Source organism: Felis catus, chromosome C1 (genome assembly GCF_018350175.1).
Source record: "Felis catus isolate Fca126 chromosome C1, F.catus_Fca126_mat1.0, whole genome shotgun sequence".
In the NCBI taxonomy this organism is placed as follows: Eukaryota; Metazoa; Chordata; class Mammalia; order Carnivora; family Felidae; genus Felis; species Felis catus.
In genome coordinates, this window is record NC_058375.1 from 75896489 (window position 1) to 75914328 (window position 17840).

The window sequence follows — 17840 nt, forward strand, 5'->3', positions numbered from 1 at the left end:
TTAATTCTAGAAATTCGGTAAAATAAAATAAGAATGTGGGCTCTGGGTGCAGGTGGCCTGAGTGACTTAACATTTCTGTGCCTTTCTCCTCATCTGTGAAACGGGAATAATAAGAGTACCTGCCTCATCAGATTAAGGTGACAATGAAAAGAATGATTACCTGTGACATTCTTAGAATAGGGTCAGTTGCATATTAAACACAGCAGAAGTTTTCTGCTGTCACCCACTATAATCACCATCCGTATCTTCATCCCTCGGAGAGAGATGGGCCACACCCAGACGTACGGAACTCTGAACTGGAACTACCAGTGTCAGTTCTGGATTCACCCACTTTCTCAGCAAATACATCCTGGTGTTCTCCTTTGTACTGGGCGCTCTGCGAAGTGCTGGATGCTCCACTCCATTGTCAGACCTCGTACTTCTCTCCGGTGGCCTGTATCTCCCATGCCATCAACGCGTGGTCACATCCCCATGCCACAGCAGCCCACTTGGCAACGGATTCAGTTTCTGCTTCTATAATCCATAGAAAAGGCTTTGCTGTTTATGACCAAAATCACTAAGTATTTTGCTGTTGCAGAATCACTGAATGCTATGGTTTTCCAGCATTATGGATTTCCAGCATATATGGATTTCCAGCATAATAATGCAGATCGTCCCTGCATTATTAATCCCACATGTTATTGCTGTCGATTCCTTGGGTTGTTATTCTCCCTCTACACCATTTGCTTGTTGTTCAAAGAGTTCCACCTACATGGACTTCTTCGTAGGGACAATTCCTCCTGGTTGATACAAAGAGTACGCTGCCTTACATTCCCTCATATTCAGAAAGTATGCATGCACTATCTCTTACCCAAATTTCAATGTCTGGGGCTACTGGACATTTTTAGGGCTATTTTTTTCGATGAATTGAAGTATTGGTACAAGAATAAAAGTTGTTGAGGTAATATTTTTTATAAAAAGCCAGCAAGTTTAAACCTAATTATTTTACTGTGGAACACTTCTGTATTGTTTCATATCTTTCTGCAGAGAGATGAAATGGCTTTCATAAAAGCTTAGTAAATTCCCATTGTAATAAGGCCATTTGCACTCCTGTGCATGCAGTCCGGGATATGGGTAGAAAGTAAAGGGGAAATGATAAAGACAAATTCTTCCACATTCCCTCCTTCCAATCCTTTTAATTCTCATACATAAGTTTATGTCATCTCAGAAGCCATCCGATTCAGGATTGAGCCTGATAAGGGGTGACTAGCTGGCTCAGTCAGGAGAACATGTGATTCCTCATGTTGGGGTCATGAGTTCACGCCCCATGTTGGGCATAAATCTTACTTAAGAAAAGGTTGAGTCTGATAAGGACATGTACTTCCCAGTGATTGATTCTCCCAGGCTCCAGTGAGGGAAGAAATGCAAAATTTTAAAACACACAAATATTCTTTAGATATTTATTTTGTTGTGAGTTGTTCTAAGTCCTAGCAGAACCGCTGTGTTTTATGTCATGACTTACACATGCTGAACAAAGTCAGATATTTCACTTTCCCACCATGTGGGCTGAGGATAAAATCCTGGTGCCGGAATCGAACGTTGTATTCTCCAGGCAAAGGAAATGGACATTTATTGGATGTTATTGCTGCCCTCTCCACACTAATGACATTATCAAAGCTCTTTGAATAATATAATTTGAAAATATTACTTCTGTGTTTCAGGTCATGCAAGACAAGATAATCTGCCTTCCAAAAAGGGTTCAGCCTTCTCAGAACCACTCTTCCATTTCAAATGTCTCTCAGGCAGTTGCCAGCACCACCCCACTGCCTCCCCCTAAACCATCTCCTACTAACCCTGCCACTGTGGAAATGAAAGGACTAAAGACAGATTTGGACCTGCAGCAGTACAGTTTCATAAACCAGATGTGTTACGAGCGAGCCCTCCACTGGTATGCCAAGTATTTCCCTTACCTTGTGCTCATCCATACCCTGGTCTTCATGCTCTGCAGCAACTTCTGGTTCAAATTCCCTGGCTCCAGCTCCAAAATAGAACATTTCATCTCGATCCTGGGTAAGTGTTTTGACTCTCCGTGGACCACCCGGGCTTTATCTGAGGTGTCTGGGGAGGATTCCGAAGAAAAGGACAACAGGAAGAACAACATGAGCAGGTCCAACACCATCCAGTCTGGTCCGGAAGGCAGCCTGGTCAACGCTCAGTCACTAAAGTCGATTCCCGAGAAGTTTGTGGTCGACAAGTCCACGGCGGGAGCACTGGATAAGAAGGAAGGTGAGCAGGCAAAGGCCTTATTTGAGAAGGTGAAGAAGTTCAGGCTGCATGTTGAAGAAGGTGATATCCTATATGCTATGTATGTTCGCCAGACTGTACTTAAGGTTATAAAGTTCCTGATCATCATTGCCTATAATAGCGCCCTGGTTTCCAAAGTTCAATTTACAGTGGACTGTAACGTTGACATTCAGGACATGACTGGATATAAAAACTTTTCTTGTAATCATACCATGGCCCATCTGTTCTCAAAACTGTCCTTTTGCTATCTGTGTTTTGTGAGTATCTATGGACTGACGTGCCTTTACACCTTATACTGGCTGTTCTATCGTTCTCTCCGGGAATACTCTTTCGAGTATGTCCGGCAGGAGACTGGAATCGATGATATTCCCGATGTGAAAAATGACTTTGCTTTTATGCTTCATATGATAGATCAGTATGACCCTCTGTATTCCAAGAGATTTGCGGTGTTCCTATCTGAAGTGAGCGAGAACAAATTAAAGCAGCTGAACTTAAATAACGAGTGGACTCCTGACAAACTGAGGCAGAAGCTCCAGACGAATGCCCATAACCGGCTAGAATTGCCTCTCATCATGCTCTCTGGCCTTCCAGACACGGTTTTTGAAATCACGGAGTTGCAGTCTTTAAAGCTTGAAATCATTAAGAACGTAATGATACCAGCCACCATCGCACAGCTAGACAATCTCCAAGAGCTCTCGCTGCACCAGTGCTCAGTCAAAATCCACAGTGCAGCGCTCTCTTTCCTGAAGGAAAACCTCAAGGTCTTGAGCGTCAAGTTTGATGACATGAGGGAGCTGCCGCCCTGGATGTATGGGCTCCGGAATCTGGAAGAGCTCTACCTGGTTGGGTCTCTAAGTCATGATATTTCCAAAAATGTCACTCTTGAGTCTCTGCGGGATCTCAAAAGCCTTAAAATTCTCTCTATCAAAAGCAACGTTTCCAAAATCCCTCAGGCCGTGGTGGACGTGTCCAGCCATCTGCAGAAGATGTGCATACACAACGACGGCACCAAGCTGGTGATGCTCAACAATTTAAAGAAGATGACCAATCTGACGGAGCTAGAGCTGGTCCACTGCGACCTGGAGCGCATTCCCCATGCCGTGTTTAGTCTGCTCAGCCTCCAGGAATTGGACCTCAAAGAAAACAATCTGAAATCTATAGAAGAAATCGTTAGCTTCCAGCACTTGAGAAAGTTGACAGTGCTCAAACTGTGGCACAACAGCATCACCTACATCCCGGAGCATATCAAGAAACTCACCAGCCTGGAGCGCCTGGCCTTCAGTCACAACAAAATAGAGGTGCTCCCTTCCCACCTCTTCCTATGCAACAAAATCCGATACTTGGACTTATCCTACAATGACATTCGGTTTATCCCACCTGAAATCGGAGTTCTACAAAGTTTACAGTACTTTTCCATCACCTGTAACAAAGTGGAGAGCCTTCCGGATGAACTTTACTTCTGCAAGAAACTTAAAACTCTGAAGATTGGGAAAAACAGCCTATCTGTACTCTCCCCGAAAATCGGAAATTTGTTATTTCTTTCCTACTTAGACGTTAAAGGCAATCACTTTGAAATTCTCCCGCCTGAACTGGGCGACTGCCGGGCTCTGAAGCGAGCTGGGTTAGTTGTCGAAGATGCTCTGTTTGAAACTCTGCCTTCTGACGTCCGGGAACAAATGAAAGCAGAATAACTTATTTTTCTTTAGAGCTTGACTGACACATGCTTCTACCAAATACAGTATCAATAATTAGGTAGTCTTAATGCCTTTCCTATTTTATTTTATTTTTTTTCTCTTTCACACAAAACAAAATGTACACAGAGATTGAGCAAGGAGTATGTATTTTTTAATAAAAATTTAATTGTATTTTCTCAACATTAATATTTTAAAGTTTTATTTGTCCTGGAACCTAATGTATCTATTATTGTTTTCTACTGACAGGAACAGGTGGTTCCATCTGTTTTTTGTTTTGTTTTTTTGGGGGTTTTTTTGTTGTTTTTTTCCTTTTTTTTCCATTCTTGTGAAAGGGAGGGAATTTTGAGTTGCATGCTTTTGGTATTTTTTAAATAGTCATTTTGCCAAGGTCATTTTTAGCTTGTTTACACCTGTACAGAGTCCTTGTTTTGTTCTCATTGTGTATGTACCAAGGAATTTCAGCTAGTTTATTGTAATACCAGCTGCCTTCTCCATTGGCCAAGTCCTTCATCCTACAGAAAATTTTTCTCTGGAGTGTAAATTCACATAAGTGCATTGTCACAGACGAGTGTTTTTAAAATTTCTCCTCCTCTCCAAAAGAACCCTAAATTGTGTTATTTCATATACCTGACAGTGAAAGTTATCCTTAGGCTAGGATTTTGTGAGTGAAGACAATAATCTTCCATGGTTGGCTTACTCGAATCGGTCATTTGTAATCTAACTGATCTGCGTTTTCAACGACGTTTCAAAAATATCATTTAAAAGCAAAATACAGAGGCCCTCCCCGCCCCTCGCCTTTTAATCTTAATATTGCTATGTAGTACTGGTGAACAACCTTAGAGAAGCTAGATTTATTTTAATTAAAATAGATAATTAAATTTAAAAATCAGAATCAGAAGCCTGGTTTTTAAGTAATTTAATAATCTCTGATATCTTGATATGCGGGTACATCAGATGGAAAAAAAAATCGCTGCGAAAGCACTCTGTTAAAGGGCTGGCGCACTGTAGTCAGGCGCCCTGATTGCCCTGGGTGGTGTGGGGTGGTCATCTATTCAGATTCTGCCTGTTACACTAAATACCCATATATACAGAAATGGAGCTCCCTTAATCCTGCCCTTGCTGCAGATGCCAGTGATGCAAGCACAGGAACTTTCCTGCTCTCTTTTGGCTTAAAATAAGCATCTCATCTAAAATGGTTCTTTTACTTTTGTTTTAAAGGGGCGAATAAATAGCTAAGCGGATGTCACTCAACTAATTTTTGCTTGATGATCAGCAGAGCTTTTATTTATCTTTGTATTTAAACCAACATAGTATGCATCTTGGGCAAAATCCATCACTGATTCTTACTCTGTTAGAAAAGACTGTTTGTGCCCTCAATCCAGGAACAGTATTACCAATCATGGGATTTTTGTTTTACGTAGTGAATCCATACGGACTGTTTCCGGAACTCTAGTCTGATCTAAGAAAGTTTTGTGACTTAACAGCGCAAGAAAATAGGAAGATGATTTGGGGGTTTCAGAACACTGCTTTTAGAATTTGCTCCTTGGTCCTGGTGATTTTGCTCAGTGCTGCTTCGAATCGTATACAGAACATAACTACAGAAACTCCTCAACGGATACATGTACCTCAGTCGTGTTTTAAATGTTATGAGATATCATGGAGTGAAGGATTTGGGAAAGAGATGCTTTTCATTTGTTTAATAATGAAATCACATAGTCCAAAGTGCTTTACTGTTTCTGCTCTGTGTTAAAGTGTTCAAATGGTGATTTTGTATAACTGATTTATTTCCCACTGGAACTGAAATGATATGTTTAAAATAGTAACATGGTTATATTTCTTGTATGATAAAATATTCAATTCCAGAATATGGTTAGGATCCTGATTATGAACAATGTGTTGTATTTAGAAACATAGCCCTATTTTGTTTTAAGCAAACAAAAGACCTGGAAGATTCTCCATGGCCGAGCATGACAAAAGTACCCTGTTGAAAGGTAAGCTTAAATAACTACTGGTAAAACACTGGGTGCACTATATTTCTGGACAAAATTTATAGTTATTTTCTATGTCACCCTTCAAAAGGGATCTATTCAGGTTAAAAATCATATTTATGCTGAAGTGTTTATCTGGTGTTAATTCATAATCTCATATGGGTTCATAACTGAAGTAAGGCACTAATAAGTAGTTTTCTCACTTGTAATAATTTGTTCACAATTCCAAGAGACTTTGATCTGCTTTCTTAACGATGTCACAGGCTGACCCCAAACGTAAATTCTAAATAACATCCAGTAAATCAGTATTGCTCTATGACTTTATGTCTTAACTAAGAAGGAAAATTCATAGATGTTTCTATTAGATTTTATAAAAATTCAAAAGTCTCAAATGTCATCTTGAGTCTCAATTTTCTGACTCTGGCCCTTCTTAATATTGTAAGTTTTTGCTCACATTTATAAGCAAAAAGTATTCAATTACGTTTAGCCTTTAAATGGGAAACTCAGGTAAACGAACTGCTGACTTTTCTAAAGTCCTTTAATGGATCAACTCAGTGTGAAAGGGGTATTTACCTAATCCCTTTCTGTATTTTACAAGTGCTCTTGCTAACGAGGAACAAACTAGCTCTATTTCTCCAACCTCTATAGGATTCATGAGAAACTGCTTATGTAAATATAAAAGCACCATATGTAATCATAACTCCTATGGCTGCTTGACGCCCATGATGGGTATGCTTTTTGGTCAGTTTTAATGGTTAAGTATCGAACAGCTTATTTGCCTGGTGATGGTCTGGTTGAAACAGAGCATATAAGTATATCCCAATGGAACTCACACCTAAGGAGACCACACCTCAGAAACTAGTCATGTGTTAGGTTTTTGTTTTGTTTTGTTCTTAACACAACATTTTTAATATAAATGTTCTTGATACAGTGAAACCTGTTACTTACAATTGTAAATTTTTTCTTATTGTTCACGTACCTCTTCCCTGCTGTTACATTTCCTATGTAGCTACTGTAAAGAGTTCGAACAATTCACATGGCATCCTGTTCAGCAGGCACTGCGTTTTCAGAAAGCCTTGGAAAATATGCCTGCTATGAGTATTTTGTTCATTCAGAGGTTCCACTTTATTTGCCTCTCACGCCATCTTCATGAAAGAGCATCTTAAACCTCCTGGATTCTTTCTTGGGCTACTTGGTATGAGGAAAGCCCAAGTTCTTGCAATATGCTATCTTATGATCTCTGATATTAAGAAAGAGAAGACAAATTCTTTACATCTCTTCTTACCATTTCCCCCAAGAAGAGTTTTGCTGTTTTTTATTTTTCTAATTCTTTTTTTAAAAAGTCCATTTATAAGTAGTTTATTTTACTTTCCAATTTCATGCCAAATACCTGATCCATAGTAATGATGTATTTACTTAAACAGTGAACATTCATGATCCATCTTTATGAAAATGGTCAGCAGTACTTAGTAGTGAATACATAAGATACATTTTAATATAATTTCAACTCGTGTTCTATTAATTCTGAAAGTGACCACGCTGGTCAAGCAGTTCACATTTTTGGTGGGATCTCAATAATTCACAGTAGGGTCCAACAGCAGCCTTAAGTTAGTAAAACAAAGGAACAAAACAGAGCAGTGAGCAGGGAGGGGAATGCCTCAAGAGTCCGTAAGGTATTCTCATCTTTTCTTGTCTATTCAGACACGTTGTAGGAAAATTTGGACAGTCTCAGCCAGGCCTGCCATTGATTTTTCGGATTTAGGCCTCAGTGACATGCTTCTAATACAATTTCATACTAGCTTTCAAACTAGGTGTCCACTCTTACTCCTTTCTCCCAGAGCCACACACTGACAAAAGTTAACATCCTGAAGTTCATTCTGGGGAAAGGAAAGAGTGTCCTCCCGCCCCCAAGGAATTTTTTTTTTTTTTTAAATCAGAAGACCTTGAAAAAGGGTACTTTGAAGAGCTTAATTTGTTGGCCGTGTTAAGTAACAGTTCCTCTGCATGGTTTTTAACGTGGTATAAATTGGCTTTCTGCGGAATACTAGTCTCTCTCCCACCTGATCCTGCCTCTTCAATGAATATCTTTACTGGGGTTGAAACTCATAATGCCTTATGTGCTCACTCAGTTGTTGTTTGTTTGTTTGTTCTTCCTACGACTTGTTTTCTCTCACTGTCTCTATGTGTTCAGATTGTGTCAAATGCTGGTAAACCTCTAAGATTGTCAAGGAAATGCTTGAAAGTTGATTTGTCACAGTGCGAATTCATGATAAAATGTCTTAGTGTTATTTGGCTATGTAGTACATAGGAACGGAAAATAATTTAAATAAAGACATTTTTGTAATTTAAAATTGAGGTTTGTCCCTTATTCGATTGTAGAAATCATATTTATCTTTTGCATTTCTCTGGTGTTTTGCATGTTGTGTTGCCAAGGCTCTCCGTACTCTGCAGGAAGTAGGCTGCCTGGATCCTTCCACTTCGTGTCCAGCCTGTTTCTGCAATTGTGACTAATTATTTCCTTCCTTAATTCACTGCACTGCGTCTACCTAAGGTGCCCCTGGAGTTTCATTTGGGCAATTAGCACATTAATATGTAATCTGGGGTGCAATTTCTGTGCATTTGCCAGATCAGATTGTACAATTGCTGTCCAGCCCAGCTTTCAGTAAATACTTTTATGGTCATGATCGTGGTTACTTAAAGGAATCAGAATGGTTCTCAGTTAGGATGCCTCCCCTTCTGAACCACGTACACACCAGGCTTATGGAAGCCCTTTTTAGGAAAAGTGAATACACCACTTATACATAAGAAAACTGCGATTGGTAACTTTTGAAGCTAATTTGTCACTTAACGTATTTTTCTATAGTCATCTATGACTCGTTATTTTACTGATGATCAACTGATACTCCTTTGGAGAAAGACTATTGAGACTAGGAAGGATTCTGAGTTGGGGAGAGGCCCTGTGAATGTGGGCATCAGATTGTGTGTGAGCTCGAGAAATTTTGGACACAAGAGCAGAGAAATACAATAGAATAGACACAGCTGGTGATTTCAGTGCAATCTGTACATACGAAAAAGACTATCCACTGGTACCTTCTAATGTCCCATCTTCTGGTCCTTTCATTTATACAGATTAGTGAGATAAACACTGGAATTAAATAAATTCATTCACTGTTGGTCAGGCTAGTAAGATATAAGCATTTTTGTTTGGGTGCAGAAGTCTGTAAGAGGAAAGTCACTGAAGGCAATTTTTGACTCAGTGGGGGTACTTACATGGCCATAGAAACTTTAGATTTCTAAATCCAAGTTTGAATGTTATCCTAAATATCCAAGTAGTAAAAAAAGTGAAAGGCTGAATTATTTTTGTGTGTAAATCTTTGAATGCAGGCTATACTTTACATTTCATATTTGAACAAAGCAACGTACAACCACATATAAGATTGGGCCCACAATAGATGACAGTTTTTTCTAAGTTAAAATATTTTGCATAAAAGACACAGCATGAAGCAAAGGTAATATTACCAAATGTAAACCAAATTGGCCATTCTGATTATTTTGATTTAGGGATTCCTGTTAGAAAGTTTGGGAACAAGTAGAAAATGGGCTCTCTCTTTAATTTTTTAATCTTTCAAGGAATTTATTTTATTTCAACTCAAGCTACATCTAGACATCACCATTAAAAACAAAGTGTCTTAGTAGCAGTTATCAGGTAATAATAGACCTTGGGAAAAGCGACACAAAAGGGGTAGCATGTAAATTTTATGTTTTATATCTCCTCCATAGTCTAAGAAAAAAATAAGAAACTTCTAGCAGTGATTTTGCTATAAATTTTTTTTTTTTTTTTTTTGTAACGTTTCTTCAATCTTCATTGCACAGGTTCTTGGGATTCCTTTCTGATTTCATATGGTCTTTGCGGAGTAATTTTGTTAAATCATACTCTAGGGGGCGCGTGGGTGGCTCAGTCGGTTAATTGTCCAACTCTTGGTTTCAGCTCAGGTAATGACCTCATGGTTTATGAGTTCAAGCCTCCTGTGGAGCTCAATGCCGACAGCGCAGAGCCTGCTTTGGATTCTCTCTCTCCCTCTCTCTCTGCGCCTCCCGTGCTTGCTCTCTCTCTCTCTCTCAAAATAAATAAACATTTTTAAAAAATCATACTCTAACATTTGGACAGGGCTATTAACTGACAGCCTTGGGGCTGTGAAGGGACATCATCCCTGTCCAAACTGGTTCTGGGACGCACACGTTCCTTAGGGCTGCCATAACAAACTACCACACACAGGTGGCTTCCACAAACAAATATATCGCCTTACAGTTCTAGATCAAGATGCTAGCCGGGTTGGTGGCTGCTAAGGGCTGTAAGGGAAAATCTGCTCCACGCCTCTCTCCTGTCTCTTGGTGGTGTGTTGGCAATCTTTGGCAATCCTTGACTTGTAGATGGATCCCTGAATGTCTGCCTTCATCTTCATTTGGCGTTCTCCCTGTGTGTGTCTACCTCTGTGTTCAAACTTCCCCTTCTTATAAGGATTCCATCATACTGATTAGGGCCCATCCTAATAATTTCGTCTTGATAATCTGCAAAGACCCTATTTCCAAATGCTTAGGACTTTATCATTCTGAGGATGTTGAAGAGCAAGAATTCCTGTTCTCTTCCAGGTCCCTGGCCTAAGAATCAAATTGATACGAGAAAAAAAAATTTTAGGAGGAAAAAAAATGTTGATAGCATATGTATGGGGAATACACAGACTGGAAACTCCAAACACAGTCAGGAAAAATGAGATCTGTATGTCATCATGAACTAAGGAGAAGAGGATAGAGGTCTGGGACTTTGAAGGGAAGGAATGCCATTCACAGGGCAATAAGACAAGCAGATGTTTAGTAATTAGATGTTTGCTCTGCCATATAGATAGGTCACTCAGATAAAATTTATCTGTTAATAACCCTTACTCTGGGAAAGACCGCAATTTATATTCTTCTATTTAGTTAAAGGAGGGGCAAAAATTTTCTCTTGAGCCTGCAGGGTCTCAACTCCCTTCAACTGAAAATAATCTTCATGCCAAAGTGGCCCATCTTGGGACAGCCTGTCCTTGGCCACTGCGGGGGACACCATTCAATCCATTACTCTAGACAAGATACTTCACTTTCTTGATAAAGCTATTATATTCCAGGTTTATTAGAAACAGAGAATTTGGAGCCCTTAAAGATTGGTTAGTTAGGAGGTTTTCAAATAGTGTTCCAAGAAACTCTAATGCTCCAACAAAGTATCTCAGGAGGATTCGGAGACTAGTTAGAGCTCCTGGTTTCATACCTGTTCTAATTACTATTGCCCTGTAAAAAGCCATCCCAAAACTTGGTAGGTTAAAACAACTCTTTCATGATACTCCCAGATTCCATGGGTATGGAATTTGGAGGGCATAGCAAAAACATATCAAACATAGCAGAGCATATCTCTGCTCCACAGCGTCTGGAATCTCATTTGGGAAGACTCAATGGCTGGGAGCTAGAATCATCTGGAGTCATCTTCACTCCTACCTCTGGCATTTGTTTCTGGCTGTTGGCTCTAACCTCAGCTGGTCCTCTCCACATAGCCTGAGCCTTCACACAGCTTGTCAGCTTCAGGGGAATCAGAGGCATTATGTGATACCCTAGGGCTCCGAACAGACTATTCTAGTAGGCAGAAAGGATGCTGTATCACCTTACTCTTGTGACATCACTACTGCCATATTCTATTGGTTGAGACAGTTGTAAATCTTGCCCAGTTTAGGAGTAGGGGAGAGGGACTACACACCCCACCTTTCAATAAGAGGTGTGTCAGGATTGTAAGAATACGTGGAACAAAAAATATTGTTGTGGCATCTGTGAAGATTACAATCTGTGACACTATCCACACCAGTCTCTTCAACCATTAAGCACCACCTCTCGCTGACACTCTAACATTCACTAGCAACTGTATATAATAAATACAGGATCCACAGAAGCCAAATAACACTGATAAATTTTACACACTCCTTTAGCAGATCCAATGATTATTAAAGAAAACCCGAGAACTGAGCCAGCTAATATTTCCTTCACCCCTTTCCTCTGTTTCTTCTTTTTTTGGACAAGCTGGGAGAGCCTGGCAGAGTTTGTTATGAATTTACTGCAAGGAAGTCATCATTTCATTTTATGGAATTGCATCTTAAGAAATCATCAACTTTTGGGGCACCTGGCTGCCTCTGTCGGTAGAGTATGCGACTCTTGATCTTGGGGTCCTGAGTTTGAGCCCCACGTTGTGAGTAGAGTTCACAAAAATAAATTGCACAGCTCTTAAAAATATTCTTTTTAACCGTCGACTTTTTTAAATTTTTTTTTCAACGTTTATTTATTTTTTGGGACAGAGAGAGAGACAGAGCATGAACAGGCGAGGGGCAGAGAGAGAGGGAGACACAGAATCGGAAGCAGGCTCCAGGCTCTGAGCCATCAGCCCAAAGCCCGACGCGGGGCTCGAACTCACGGACCGCGCGATCGTGACCTGGCTGAAGTCGGACGCTTAACCGACTGCGCCACCCAGGCGCCCCAACCGTCGACTTTTTGACGATTAAAGCAAGGTGCTTTCACAAAACTTTCCTGAATATCCTATGTCTCTCCCAATGTCAGCCAAAACTTCGTATGGTGCTGGGAGATGCACGTGTACACGCACACACCCCTGCTCTGTGACTTAAAGCAATCGGAGGAAAAGTCTCATCAGAGTCTGTGTGGAAAAGTGGAGAGACCTGGGGCGACCCGCTAGCCACGTCCCTCTCTGCCGCCCCAGCCCAGCTCCCTGCCCTCCCCTCCCGACGCACCCGCCCAGGGAGCCGCCCACCCCTTGCTTCGCAACAGCCTTGTCTTGTTACCTCGCATCCTTTCAGCTCAGGAGGAACGTTTAGGGTTGGGGAACGTTTTCTAGGAAACAATTACTCACGAGCAAAGGGACCAGAAAAGTCCCAGAGATGTGCTCCAGCAGACAGGGTAAACTAATGACTCGCAGCTGGGCAGCCTGCCCCGTCGGGCCGATGTGAACCGAGGGTGTGTAAGGCTGCCTCGGGATCGGTGCCCTCCCTCCAGCCTACTCATCGTCAAACCACGCACCGCGGGCTCCCCTCGCTCGTGTTCGCTCTCGTAAAATCCACCAGCGTGCTCAGTGCATCCGGAAAGAATAACTCTTCAATGGCATGCCTTCCTTCCGTCATAAGCTTGTACCGCGGAGGTCAGCTGCAGTCGGAATGGGTCTTAAGACTTGGGTGAAATTGGTTATACCCTCCGCTCCACGCCCTTTGCAGCCCCTTGCCCTCCCCCAAAACCTTGACAAATTTCCGGTATGTTTATGGTTTCAGGCCACCGGCTCTGAGCCTCTGTTCTGTGGAATGTCTTGCGCGCATCACCTCACCGTTCCAAGTGTTGGATCCCCCTTCCAGACCTGAAAGAGGAGTCGGCCCCGGTCCTTGACTTCCCCAACACACACACCAGGCGTGGGTGCGTTTTGGAGACTCTAGTGGAGGTTTGGGGAGAGAGCAGAGCATTCAGGAGAGCCATGCAAGCCACTTTCCAGCCTCATAGTTGTAAAAGCCCTCAGCCTGTCCACGGAATTCTTCGACCACCCCCACCCCTCCCCCCCTCTTCTCTGCCCCACCCCCAAGCTCAAAGTCCTCGGTCCAGAGCTGGGCAGTTTAACTTTCTCTATTCTTCCGCCGCCTTCCTCTATCCACCTCCTCGCTCATCTCTTCCACCCTGGCAGCTTGTCCAAGATTTTCTCAGCACAATTCCGTTAAAAGGAATGCCGGTGTCTGCTGTTAAATTGTTTCATCAGCCAGTTTGCTACAAACCCTTGCTCTGGGCTGCACCTGACTATGCCTCCTGTCTTCTTCAACATTACCTGGCCTTTCTCCAACCCTCTGAATGTGCCAAATCTCCAAGTTTCATCCTCAGCCCTTTGTCCCCCTTTGGTCCTCCCAGGAACCCTTAGTGACCTCATGACTTTCAGGGCGACGTCGGCTGCCTTCCTATAGCAGCTCCCAGATCTGTGCCCTTGGTTACCACTGCTCTCTGCATCCCACTTCAGCAGCCTTCTGGGCATTTCCTCCTGTCCTGTCATCTCAGGTTGCATGTATATGAGAACAGCAACCTTATCTAAGCACAACTATTGGCAACAGCCTCCACAGGGTGCTGTCCCTCCATCCTTGCTTTCTCCTCCTCTTCATTGCTGGACTGGTTTTCCAGAATGTAATTCTGATCTTATTGCTTCCTCTGCTCAAAACCTTCTGCTGTCTTCTTAATACAGGCTGTAGACCTTAGCCTGTGTTTCAAGGTTTACCATAATCTAGGTCTGACCTACGTTTCCAACACAAGCCCCGGAATCCAGCGTGAATTCAAATCCTCTCTGTCCATTTACCTGATGCATAACCTTGGGACAGTGAATATAAACTCTTTGGTCTCTGTGTATGTTAAAAACATGCATATTTGGCCCCTCTCAGGAAATACTAAAATGTTATATATCCCAATGCTGATAATACCTCAAATTCTGTCCTTGCTAAATTGTAAATCTATTTTCACAGTTTATCACCAGTCCTGGTCTCAATCAAGGTAAAGACAATCTGTGCTTGGAGCGCCTGGCTGGTTCAGTAGGTAGAGCATGAGACTTTTGATCTCAGGGTGGTGAGTTCCAGCCCCACATGGGGTGTAGAAATTACTTAAAAATAAAAACAATCTTAAAAAAAAAAAGAAAAGAAAAGATGGGGCACCTGGGTGGCTCGGTTGGTTAAGCGACTGACTTCGGCTCGTGTCATGATCTCACTGCTTGTGGGTTTGAGCCCCGCGTCAGGCTCTGTGCTGACAGCTTGGAGCCTGGAGCCTGCTTCAGATTCTGTGTCCCTCTCTCTCTGCCCCTCTCCCACTCGTGCTGTCTCTTTCTCTCTCTTCATAAGTAAATAAACATTAAAAAATAAATAAAAGACAATCTGTGCTCTTGAAATTCTACCAGTATCCTCAGCCATAAGTCATAGCTATTTGCAGGGCCTCTATGATATGGCCTAAGGTTTAATAGCAAGAGAATACAATGAGGTGACTATGTAATCATATGTATAGTCAGCCAAGTGGATGGTTAGCTATATCCTGCAGCAGTTACTGGACTGTGAGGAGACATGGATGGAGTTAGGGAGCAATGACTTATTCCCTTTTCTCCAGGAGTTCAAATGCTGACAGGTAGTTGGAAATACAGGGGATAAGGGCTGGAGCCAAAAGTCTTGCTGCCTCGTAGCATCCGAATTCAAGCCAGAATTGACCTCTCACCTGTGTCACTGTCCGGATGTGTGTATTGGAGCAAATCACTTAGCTCCTTGAGTCACAGTCTCCTCCTCTGTAAAATGGGCAGCAGGTAGGGGGTACCCCCCTTAAGCGCTGTGGTGATGCTTAGGGTGTGATGCATGCAATGTGCCCAGCTCAGCGCTTGCACTCAGGAGTTTTGCCAGTATCATGATGACTGTGGACTGAGCTCTGGGGAATGTAAGAAATACCATACAGTATTGTACATTTTCCAAAAGCCAACTCGTATTTGGACGTGCTAGGTGTTGTCTTAGAGGCAGTAAGCTTGTAGCTTTGGCCTCAAGGAGCTGGTGCATCCCAGGAGAGTCACAGGTGAGCAGTGCCAGGGGGCCACGTGACGAGTGGTGTAGCAAGTGTGAAAGTGCAGTACTCTGGAAACACACGCTCTTTTTCCACTAACCACATTTACCGAGCACACTGCAGGTAGCAGACACTCTTCTAGGGGCTGAGGGATCAAAAATGAAGATGATCCCTGCTTTGAAGCACTTTCTAATCCAATAGGAAAAGAGAACCAAGTATTCAATAGCAATAATGTGTCACAAGAGCTCATGCTACACGTGAGGGCAAGGGTGCGGTCACATTCACCTGGTGACTGGAAAGCTTTCTGGGAGTGAACCTGAGCTGAGTCTTGACGCATGTGACCCCCCAAGCAAAAATGAGAAGACTGTGGGGAAAGAGCTTTTTGCTCGGGCACAGAAACCTGCAAGACCACCCAGTGTCATTGGAGGGCTTAGGGCCAGGGAAGAATCATGAACCATGGCACTGATGAAAGGTGAAGATGAAGAGACATGGTGGAGCCACTGGCACGCGCCCTGCCCGTGTCACCCAAGCCCGGGAGCTCTTGGGCTTATCCTTCAGGCAATGGGAAAGGGCAAAGAATTTCAACCCATCCTCCTTTACGTTCAAAGCCCGGATAAACCTACCACATCTATCTGAGAATTTCCTCCCTGTTTTCAAATCCTTGTAAAAAGAAAACACTACCATCTGGTCTTGCAGAAAACCAAAAGCTGCAAGGAGAAGCCAAGCATCGGCAGACTAACAATGCCCAGAGCAAACTTGGCTGTGCATAACGAGACTCACGAACAATGTGTTGCTTGAACTTGTCCTTGGCATTAGGACACCTCAGGGAAACCACCCAGAGGACTCATTCTCTGTCCCTGCCTCTTCCTCTTCTTTCACACCCTAGTTTCTTCCTTTGCTGTGCTGCCATTTTTTTTTAATAGCCCAGCTAATTGCAGGAAATTTGCCCTGTTGAGAGTTTGGAAAGTCATAAAGGAAACCACTCAATTAAATTGAACTCTGAGTGTAATTCTCACGACATAACTCGCCTCCTTCCTCTGCCCCTGCCCCTTAGGTTTTGGTCATTTGGAGGTGCCATTGGTTGATCTCAGGGCACACGAGGATGTACACACTTTGTATCTGCCACCCTCTCTGAAGCCCACTCCTGGGCGAGCCCAGGCTGCCTGTTTGAGTCATGTGGGCTGGATGGTCCAGACCAGAAGAAGTGGAAGAGGACGTGGCTCGGCTCAGCCAAGTGTCCCCGTCTGACCTCTTGCTCTTTTTCTGTCCCCAGAGGAAAGGTGGAGCTTTCCTGCCCACAGAACTTAATTTCCTTTTCCCGTTCTTTGCAACACTGCATTCCTGTCCTACCTCCTGGGGAGAATGGGACTTGGTGTATCCTGTGGACAGCACTCAATAGAATCCTTTTTTTCTCAAAACCGAGGCCTTTGATGGGCCTCCAGGGAAAACTACAGGTAGAAAAGCTAGAGGTCGTCCCCCTCCTCTGCTGGTACCATTTCTTAGTGTATTTCTCACTCCCTTGCCTCCCCCCAGGGTGAGGCTCAGAATCTGGCTGGACCCCAGTGAGCCTGCCACAGTGGGAGCATCTCTGGTCACCTGCCTTCTCCCCGACCAGAGCCTGGGAGCCCCTCCCTCCTCCAGTCGCTTTCAGACACAGAGGAAGCATGGCACCTCTGAGCATCACATCGTGCTGGCAGCGGCTGTCCAGAGGGACCAGGTGATTCAACCTGGAAGTGGGGGGAGTTCATGCCCCGTGGGGTTTACTTGAACCAAAGACGGAAAGGAGACCCCAGGGCGCTAGCAATATATTCTGCTCCCTTCGTTCCTCCTATGGATCATCCCTATGCTCAGCTGTTTGGTATGCCCTGCTAGAGCATCCCATGCTAGCAAGGGACTGGCTGTGTTGTATCATGAAGCTGTGACCAACCCATTAACCAGTATTCACTTTCCTCTTTCCCGGCCTTGATTGTCCTTTTCTCTCATTTTTGTAACCCTGCCATTGCACCTCCCAAAGAAGCATGAGCAGGTAAGTTTTGCCTCAGTCTGTCTTCTAGGGAACCCACGACCAGTGGCTCACTGACCTCAAAATAACACTCTGGACCCATTAATTTGGTTGCTTTGCTCCTAGGTCATCCTGGGCAGGTTTATATTCACCTCTGCCCATCCTACTCTAAAACCCCAAAGGAAGGGCATTCTTTATTTCTGCACTGGAGAAATTCAGATCTACAGATCTCTAGAAAAC

At 43.1% G+C, this 17840-nt stretch overlaps 1 protein-coding gene across 1 annotated transcript in view; it reads left to right on the top strand.

The window, feature by feature from the left end:
- LRRC8C (leucine rich repeat containing 8 VRAC subunit C) overlaps positions 1 to 8316 on the top strand; it is an 82163-nt gene extending 73847 nt beyond the window's left edge. The window contains exon 3 of the mRNA XM_023258891.2: positions 1701 to 8316. Within this exon, the coding sequence (XP_023114659.1) occupies positions 1701 to 3974 (2274 nt within the window). The 3' untranslated portion in view covers positions 3975 to 8316. The remainder of the gene's footprint in view (positions 1 to 1700) is intronic.
- The last annotated feature ends 9524 nt before the right edge of the window (positions 8317 to 17840 follow it).